This window comes from Takifugu flavidus, chromosome 12 (assembly GCF_003711565.1).
Source record: "Takifugu flavidus isolate HTHZ2018 chromosome 12, ASM371156v2, whole genome shotgun sequence".
Classification (NCBI taxonomy): Eukaryota; Metazoa; Chordata; class Actinopteri; order Tetraodontiformes; family Tetraodontidae; genus Takifugu; species Takifugu flavidus.
In genome coordinates, this window is record NC_079531.1 from 10,884,092 (window position 1) to 10,893,374 (window position 9,283).

Here is a 9,283-nt window from a genome sequence, read left to right on the forward strand (position 1 = left end):
CAATTGTGCACAAAACATTGTCTTGCATCAAACTTCTCTACTAAACGATCATGTGTTATGAGTAAATCTCGGAATGATTCCGTTTTTGTTTAATATTTATGACGGCTCAGTTTTTAAATTCACTACTCTGGATTTTATTTATTTGACACGAACTTTGCAACACCTCCCCCTGCTGGCCGAATGTATTCACAGCAAGTTAATTAACCTGAAATTGTTCTCACGCGCAAGTTAATAGAATATAAATTGACCAAACCATCTACTTTTTGATTACAGAAGGTACACATTACCAATAATTACTTTAAATGCACAAAATTTAAAAAGCAATTTCATATTCTTTTTAGCCTTAGCTGACTTTATTTATCATTTTTTCTTCTATTACTTGTGTAATTATACACGCGCCCCCAGCTGGACACGTCCTGAATTACAGTGGCAGTTTACAATAACCCCCTGCAATCCGTTCAAATCACAAACTAACTTTACATTCTGACATCTTAACAGATCCCTGTAATTCATGGAAAACAAAACATTTTCTCAAACAGAGGTTGAGCGACATCTGTGTGATGTGGAAATAAAATTGGAAAAAAAATCTGCTTCTGGAGATTTATATTTTGGATTTGGACTTTGCTGACACTCAAGGTTGCTCAAAGTTCCAGTTTCGATTTATCAATAACAGACAAGAATCTGTACACCTTAATCAGGAGGAAAAGGGTCAGTGACTGATGATTAAAAACCTCACATTCAAAAGGCATGAAAGGAATTCACATACAGTATGTTAAACCGGAGAAGCAGAAGTGCAATTAAAGCGTCTTAACGACTTTGTGTCGCCATGCGGAGCCTCCACAGCACGCCCCCTGCTGGTTGATATTTAAATTAGATTTCGATTATTCTACTGTTTAGGATATTTTGTAACATTTCTGATTTATTCCATATTCAGAACAGGAATTAAATCAATCATTAGACAATCACAATAGATCCTTTCTGATCATGTATTGTTGTTGGAAATCATTCATAAAGCAACTTGGTGATTTTGGCAAGTAGTCTCTCAGCCTTCTTTGACTTTGGGATTTTACTGACACAAGCATCTCTCTGGCGGTGACACTTCCGTCCAGCGGTAGTCCAGGCCTGGTGATGGTCCTGTCTTCATCGCCCTGTAGGATCTCTTCCATCTAAACAGCTTCAATCATTTGTCAAAATGTCAATATGATGTCAATCCAAAGGGCTGTATAAAACAACTGCTCCTGTGAAGCTATTAATCTTTAACATTGTCAGATGAGCTAAGAGCCGCTGCGTCATGTGAGAAAGTGCACTTTACACTTTTTCACATCCGATGAGAAAAGGGAACAGTTTGCATGCAGAAGACCTTTTCTACGAACATCCCAGGTAAATATCACACACCTAGACAGCACAGATGCAGCCAGTATATCTGCCAAATGTCAGCTGTTTGACCATAAATCATGAATGGAATGCTCTGACCAATTTGTTTGTTTTGGCTCATGTTAAAGCATCTTTGGCATCTTTACTGACTTTGTGATGCAGCTGTTCTGAGTGAAAAGTGAAGCCAAAGACCTTCACAAGCTCAAAGTTCCTTTTCTGTCGTTTCAAGACTTTTAAAATAGCAATCAAATTGTTGTTATAGCGACAACAGCTGATAAATACTCCCCCATGCTGCAACTTTTGGGGCTATGAGCTCTACATTATATATTGTATGTACTACTAGATGTTTTTATTTTTACGCATTTATGTGAATTTGGCTGTCACAACATTGCTGTGCACTGTGAAAACCCACCGCCCTCGTATTTCTGGCAGGTTCAGAATGTTAACCTGCTGGTTAATATTCACAGCATTTCTGTCCAGCTTGGTCAGTCCGAACAGAGCGATCGTTGCCGTGGCACCGATTTGCCAGGTGGAAGCTCAGTGCAAAGCAAAGGTGACTTTACAGTGTGGTGATGGAAATATGGCGGGTCAGTAAAATGCCTCCAACTTAACTTACGTCTGTTTACGACATATCCAACATATCCAACACGTCTGATGGTGACTTACAGGTCTGGTGCAGTACTGGCACACCCCCTTTGGAGACCTTCATCCTGGGCTACACAGTGAACTGGGCCCAGTGTATGTGCAACATGAGGGCAACCTGGTCCTCCCCAACATCAGTAGGGTCCACAGTGGTCTGTACTACTGCCTCCTACAGCACAAGGATGGTATTACACTGTGGCCACATGAGCTCCACGTGAGTCAGGAGTCCGGCAGATGTAACCAGCCCAGCGGCTACGTTGCCACGAGGTCCAGGAAAGACGTGGGGTCTCTAACAGAGAGGCAGGGGGGTGTTTCAGATGGGCATTTCACGGGAGCTGTGGTGGGATCAGTGCTGCTGACCTTTGTTGTAGGCTTCAGTGCTGGTGCTCTGTGCAGGAACCAGGTCCTCAGGTGGGTGCAAGAGCCTTAGTATTCAAATCATCCCCCTTTTTTAAATCAAACAATTATATTATGACTATGATATCATCCTAATTTAAAAAAAAGCATTAATATGTCAGATATCTAAGCAGCATGGTTGTGCAGCAGCTGTGTAAGAGGCTCTTGATGTGTTTCCAATGTATTTTGAAGCCTTTTTCTGACTTCTAAAGAAGTCAAAGAGGGTTGATGTGGTTATTAAAATAACTACTCTTTGCCAGTGAAACATGCAGAAGCATTTGCAGAGATGCATGATAGACTATTGTCCACTAAGAACGCCATATTTTGTATTTTTTCCCTAAATTATTTCCTTGCAGGTGTTTAGGGGCCCTCATTGCAAGGCTGAGATCACCAGAAAATGATGTGCCTGACCACGCCTCTGAGGTTTCCATGACAACACTGTCCCCCGTGATCAACAACCATGCTGTGGACATAGAACAGGCAGAGACAATGACCTCATCGACCGCCTCACTCCCACCGGCCAAACCTCAGAGGAGTTTCCGAGAGAAACGACAGGATGAGCGAGAAATCACAAATGATCTGAAGGGGTGTGAGGGGCCTACAAAGGAGGGGGAGGGGGAGGAAGAGGAAGAAAAGAGAAGAAGTTCAGTAAAAACAAGTGTCCAAGAGTTTAATGGTGAGACAAAGGTGAAAGACAAGGAAGAGGACGGGGAGGGCAGAACACATCTGGCAGAAGATAAAGGAAGGAAACTATGGTTTGAAGAGGAGAGAGAAGAGGAGGAGGAAGGTGGAGCTCTGGAGGGATTGTCTAAAGGCTGCGATAAAGAGACAGAGTTCGATTCTGTAGATGGATATGATGAGACAACAACAAATGAAGAAAGACAGGAGCCAGTCAAAAAAGAGGGTAAAGAGAAGAAAAAAGAAGAGAATGGGGACCAGGAAGATAGAAGCAAGGAAGGAGAAGCTGTGAGGAGCAAATGGGAGGAAGACAAAGGAACAGATGGAACTAGGGATGAGGAGGACAGGCGGAGAGAGTATGATGGAAAGAAAGACAGTGAAGAAGAGGAGAGTCCAGCCCCAGAACAACCACCGCGCCCAGCGGCCCCTCGCCCAGCTCGTCCCAGCCGCGTCATTCGCCTGTACCAGTATGATGATGAGGGCCAGCGATACAGCCACGTTCCACAGCCCCCCGCTGAGGAGCCAGGCCCCGCCCCCAGGCTGCAGCAGCGCTCCATCTCTCTGACACGCCTCAGCGCCATTATGGCTGCGGCCTCAGCGGGGCCACTGGACACCAGAGACACGGAGAGGGAGGAGAGCTCACACTTCCAGATGGAGATATGAGCGTTCTGGGCTGCCGTAGGAACCAAACGTAACCAGTTAATGGCAATTTTTCGCTTCTGTCACAAAAACCTTCCCTACGGGTAAATGAGGCATCATTTCTTTAATGTCTAAAACACAAGATGACGTGGATCCTAAACAGAGAAATGTGTTGTCAAATTCGCCATTTCTTCCATTGCTCCCAATAATTTTGATAACCAGAAGGTGGAAAATTTGAAGGATTTGATGGTCATCGTTGTATCCATGTATATGTGTATGTGTATGGTCAGTTACGTCACTTTCTACAAACATGTAGTGATGTGTCGTCTGGTTTTTTTTTCATGTTGGCAGTTTAACTCGACTGTTACAGAAAAAAGTTTCTTTTTTTTTTTTTTTCAGGAATAAGCAGAAATTCCTGTAGTGTTTATGGCTCCCGGCTGTAACACATTTACAGTAGCTCCATAAATTTCACTGTTTGTAGAAATGTACCACCAGATCATATCTCGTGCTGATAATCATGATGGTTTTTCACATTTTAGGAAGCCCCCTAATTGTTGATAATTTTGTTTGTAATAAAGCCCAACAAAATGGCGCCAATTTCCACTAACAGGATGGATAATCTCACACATGCAGGTCATTTTGCTTACAATGATTAAAGGAAATTGAATAAGAATATCATTTTTATTAGTGAATCCATAATTCTTCTGATTATCAGACTCAAAAAGCCGATATGATGTTTAATACAGGAAAAATCTGCCGAGGTAATAATTAATGTACTAAAATGTAAACAGAGGATCCCTGAAGGAATTGCCTGGTTTAACTTTCTTTAACGCTCTGTACTCTAATAACATCATGTTATCGTGTTTACTTTGTTACACCTCACAATGATCAATCAGTTAACAAATGAGGCTGTATTATATTATATTTCAAATGAAGCGACGCCTCCTCGGTGAAAATAAAGAAATGATGAAAGGGTTTGAGTTAGCTATTCAGCCACAGTAAAGAGAATAACTTCTTGAACGCATCAGTCATCATCAGGTCTTATCTGGCTGTGTTGAAAACAGGATTCTACACCATCACACAGATAAGGGAGGGTGTAATCTTTGCTCTCTCACTCAGTTAATCATTCAGCCATGTGACAGTTAGTGAAAGTCAAGACACTCCGAACGGTTCAAGCTCCGAGAGGTTTTCTCCATCACTGGTGCCGCGACATGGATATGAAACAATGCGATGAGGCCTTCACGGACACCAGTTCTCAGACCGGTCTGAGTGGACTCATGGAGAGGATCAGGACATTTAGGCCACAGAATGTTTTCACGTGGTGAGTACAGCGCAGGAGAGGAGCATACAGCATGTGCCTCATGGCTTTTTACTGTAACGTTGAAGCCTTTCTCTTGGACATACAGTATATTGGATGAAAATATTCTCAATTTATTCAACTTTGCAAATAAACTTATGTAACAGTGAGAATTTTACATCCTCCATGAATAAAAGGTTCTGTTATTACTGATCAGAATCAGAAAAGCCATCTCCAAGATGATCCTGACCACAAGATCTGAGTTCTGAGGCAGAATTCTCCTTTTTATTTTGAAAGATTTGAGAGATAGAGAGATATTCTTCCTATAATTACTTAAGCTGAACATCAAACCAATCTTGTATTTATACTGTACAAGTGCATGTAGACACTGGAGTGGTAGCATATGGGAACTTATGATTACAAAAGGTATTTAATAAACTTCACACAGCCACCGTTTTTAATAATGTCAACTCTTTCAGCTTTCACTGAGGTTAATGTGATGTTAAACACGTTTTGACATCCACGTCTGGTTCTCGGTGATGTAAAAAACATGAAATAATAATAATGATAATAATAATAATGGTGAAAGTAAGGCTCAGTTGTTGACAGAGAGTTACTGTCCTCCATTTTCCTTGTTAAGCTCCTCACCCACTCCCAAGATGCATCCTCGTCCACTTCAGAGCTCTCTGAAGTGTGTTCTTCTCTGCCACTGAAAAATACTCAAAATACTTTGAAGGTAATAGTTGACCATGGTGTCCTCTCTCTCTCTAAGGCAGCTGGCTAAGACACTGGCCATGGGTCAGGGCCTGGCCGGGTTCATCTGTGGGACAGCCCTCACCTCTCAGTACCTGGCCAGCAGCTTCCATGTGAACACTCCCATGCTGCAGAGTTTCTGTAACTACAGCCTGCTGTGTGTCACCTACACCACCATGCTGCTCTGCAGGAGAGGTGGGTCCAACACAGGGAGCCATCAACGCAGAGGTCCCTTAGAATAATGATGATGTTTATTCTTGATAAATCAGTCAAATGTGGTTTAAAATCACCAATCAATTGCAGCTCATTACATTTTTTTTTAAATAACACAATATTCCCATCAAACTTCATCCAAACAAGCAAACTGAAGCTCGGGGGTCTCCTTTAAACCACAGGGGATGACAGTCTTTTACAGATTCTGAAGAAACGCTGGTGGAAGTACGCTGTGCTGGGACTGGTGGATGTGGAGGCCAACTACGCTGTGGTTAAAGCTTACCAGTACACCACCATCACGAGTGTACAAGTGGGTGAAGTTTAAATTTATCCCCCTTGTTGCTGTATCGGCGTGTTTTAATTTCTATGTGAACACTCGTCTTTCCAGCTGCTTGACTGTTTTGTGATCCCGGTCCTGATGCTGCTGTCCTGGTGGGTTTTGAAGACTCGTTACAAGCTGGTGCACTACGTAGCGGTCGGCATCTGTCTTCTCGGCGTGGGGGCCATGGTGGGGGCTGATCTCCTGGCTGGTCGGGATCAGGGATCCAGTAAGAACTCCTGTTAACTGTTAGTTTAGCATTCTGTGCTGTTTTACAGCTAATTGTCCAAAGTGAATAATCAGAATGTAAAGTTTTACATCTGCCTCTATGAGGAATATCACAGAATTTTGTGAATAGACATTAATATATAAGGATTCCTCAGTTAAAGGAGAGCCAGAGTGTGACATGCAGATGATTAGAGCAGTTGGAAGTATTATTAAGTGTTGATATTTCTCTTCCCTCTGCAGCTGCAAATATTCTGTTGGGTGACTGCCTGGTTCTGATCAGCGCAGCTCTGTATGCTGTCTCCAATGTGTGTCAGGAGTACACTGTAAAGAACCTGAGCAGAGTGGAGTTCCTGGGCATGGTCGGCCTGTTCGCCACCATCATCAGCGCCATACAAATGTGAGTGTGTGGACTCGACTGATACAGTTTCATGTGTTCAACGTTTTTGTATTAAATAGCTTTTAGGTCTTTTAACTGATCATCTGAGGTTTTTATTTCCAGGGTGATTCTGGAGAGAAATGAAATAGCTGCCATCCAGTGGAGCTGGCAAGTGGGTCAGTGCGCTTCTTCAGCATAAACAAATGAACGACGAGATTTTGACACAAAATCTATAAATTGATCTTAATCTCTAAATCCAGACTGAATCTGGGCTCCTCACGTGACTATAAAATAACTCTACTTCTAATAACGACTAGGACTTACAACTGTTCCCATCATCAGCTGGTGCGTTACATAAAATAAATGACTACTTTAGTTACACAAGCAAGCTTTTTTTGAACAAGTTACTCTAAAAGTCCCACATTATTGGCTTAACATGTAAATCCACATGGTAGAATTCTGCCTGACATTTGTAGTCTACTCATGTAGTCTGCTGAAACAGTTTGGAGGTGATGGGAAGTTATTTAATAACTGAATTCTCTGTCTGCTCCTGTGTCAGATGTGTTGGTGATGCAGAAGAAGGCAGAGATGTACTGACCACTGTCTCTCTGCCATCAGGCCTGCTGTTCTCTGCCTTCGCACTGTGCATGTACGGCCTGTACAGCTGCATGCCCATCGTGGTGAAACTGAGCAGCGCCACCTCCGTCAACCTCTCCCTGCTCACCGCTGACCTTTTCAGCCTCTTCTGTGGAATCTTCCTCTTTCAGTATAATGTAAGTACAGTAGAAACACAACACATGCACGCGCACACTGATATTGAAGTGACAAGACACCTGATATACACCTCAAGGGATGGCAAATATTGCAATATTTACATTTTATCCACCCATTATAGGCCTTATTTAAACCAAGAGAATGTATATGATAATGAATTTGCCCATTTTACACTAATTTCAACTTGAAAATGGTTTAGATTCTTGCTGTTGTTTGAGGTGTCAGAATATTCCTGTTGTAGCTTTCTAACACACACTGTTTTACTCGCAACAATCGACAATGTTACGGTGACCCAACTGCGTTAATGTGCAATAAAGATGGTCAAAGGTTAATTTTCCGAGGCATGTGACTCAACACATCTGCATGTTCGGGTTTATATGACCTGTGAGCCTTGGCTTTGATATTTGAAAGATCAAAGGTCAACTTCCAGAGGGAGTCCAGAATGTCACCAAAATTTAATCATCTGTTCCTTGGCCCATTATCAACATTTCCCAAAAATTTAATTAAAATCTGTTGATGGCTATTTAAGTTATTTTGTTCACAGTCAGTCAGATAAGCCCCAGATGTCACAATCTCCTTGGTGGAGGTTAAAGAAAGTGCATCTCACAAGCAGGCGATGAAAAACAATGATTTGCCTCTTAGTGACTGATAAAGTCAAAGCTGTTTATTGATTTTTACCTATATATTTTATGTCCTTTTCAGTTCTCAGCACTGTACCTGGTTTCCCTGGTAGTCATCCTTATTGGCTTCATCGCCTTTAATGCCGTGCCAGCACCCACTGCCGCGTCCACATCCGCAAACCTTTTTGAGGAAGGCTACTATTGTGACTCCATGCAAGAAACAAATGTAAGGATTACTGCTGAGGATGAGGAGGGTGATAAAATACAGCACTATCACCAATGGAGCCACAGAGGAAGCAACACTGGTGCAGTGGTGTGCAGCACTAGAATGTGAATGCCTGTGTGAATGTATGGACTCTTGATGTAAATGCGTATGGCACATAAACATGCCGATAGGTCATGCATATTTCTACAATATCTTCCTCTTTTAGATATCAGCACATATTACACAGAAGAGTAAAGAGTTTACTTTACTGCCAGTTTTCATTCACTCTTTCACAAATGTGCCCTTTTGCATCAGACGTTCTTTTCAAATGAAACCTGTTTTACTTTTTAAATCAAATCCAGTTACAAAATTTGAGCAAGATTATAAAAAATTACAGAGAATAAAAGAACTGACTGTATTAGAACTTAAAGGTTTGGCTCAGCTCTTCTGTGGTGTCCCTCAAAGCCCAATACTCATCACTCTAAATTTTGTAGGATTTTTCTTTTGAAATGTTGAAAATAAAAATACTGAAGCTGAAAGTGGTGAAATCCACTGACTTGATGGCTGTTTGTTTCCGTCTATGGTTTGAGTTTAAAGAGATTTCCTTCTGTTGCTCTTGCATCTCCATGATTGTTGAGAAGGTGGATAACACAAAAAAAGAACGCTCACAACCACCATAAATTCTCCGATGGCCATTAATTAAAGGCTTTTGCTCAAAGCAAATTTATCCAGGTCTAATTTTTTTTCTTTACATCGCTGAGGAAAGCTG

At 41.9% G+C, this 9,283-nt stretch overlaps 2 protein-coding genes across 3 annotated transcripts; both read left to right on the plus strand.

Annotated features, from left to right (window-relative positions):
• The first annotated feature begins 1,248 nt into the window (after nt 1–1,248).
• Nucleotides 1,249–4,405, plus strand: LOC130535414 (uncharacterized). 2 transcript variants are annotated; one of them, XM_057050421.1, is made up of 4 exons: nt 1,249–1,380; nt 1,807–1,961; nt 2,043–2,427; nt 2,769–4,405. In XM_057050421.1, exons 1-4 carry the CDS (start codon nt 1,328–1,330, stop codon nt 3,751–3,753), a joined length of 1,578 nt encoding a protein of 525 aa, XP_056906401.1. In that variant the 5' UTR covers nt 1,249–1,327; the 3' UTR covers nt 3,754–4,405. The 2 variants fall into 2 exon arrangements, with proteins under 2 accessions (XP_056906401.1, XP_056906402.1); XM_057050422.1 differs by having other exon boundaries at nt 1,251–1,380; nt 1,842–1,961.
• A 472-nt stretch (nt 4,406–4,877) lies between these two features.
• Nucleotides 4,878–9,067, plus strand: LOC130535415 (solute carrier family 35 member F2-like). The gene is made up of 8 exons (XM_057050423.1): nt 4,878–5,050; nt 5,799–5,974; nt 6,175–6,302; nt 6,381–6,540; nt 6,780–6,936; nt 7,039–7,091; nt 7,534–7,688; nt 8,392–9,067. The coding sequence occupies exons 1-8, from the start codon at nt 4,941–4,943 to the stop codon at nt 8,641–8,643; spliced, it is 1,191 nt and encodes a 396-aa protein (XP_056906403.1). The 5' UTR covers nt 4,878–4,940; the 3' UTR covers nt 8,644–9,067.
• Nucleotides 9,068–9,283: the final 216 nt, after the last annotated feature.

What these genes read in the sequence shown, in the direction of transcription:
- LOC130535414 (XM_057050421.1), top strand. Translation starts at nt 1,328, where the DNA reads ATGAGAAAAGGGAACAGTTTGCATGCAGAAGACCTTTTCTACGAACAT. An exon ending in TGGTGATGGAAATATGGCGG is followed by an intron (nt 1,962 to 2,042) that starts GTCAGTAAAATG and finishes GGTGACTTACAG; the next exon opens with GTCTGGTGCAGTACTGGCAC. An exon ending in TGCAGGAACCAGGTCCTCAG is followed by an intron (nt 2,428 to 2,768) that starts GTGGGTGCAAGA and finishes ATTTCCTTGCAG; the next exon opens with GTGTTTAGGGGCCCTCATTG.
- LOC130535415 (XM_057050423.1), top strand. Translation starts at nt 4,941, where the DNA reads ATGGATATGAAACAATGCGATGAGGCCTTCACGGACACCAGTTCTCAG. An exon ending in CATGCTGCTCTGCAGGAGAG is followed by an intron (nt 5,975 to 6,174) that starts GTGGGTCCAACA and finishes TTTAAACCACAG; the next exon opens with GGGATGACAGTCTTTTACAG. An exon ending in TCTTCCTCTTTCAGTATAAT is followed by an intron (nt 7,689 to 8,391) that starts GTAAGTACAGTA and finishes TGTCCTTTTCAG; the next exon opens with TTCTCAGCACTGTACCTGGT.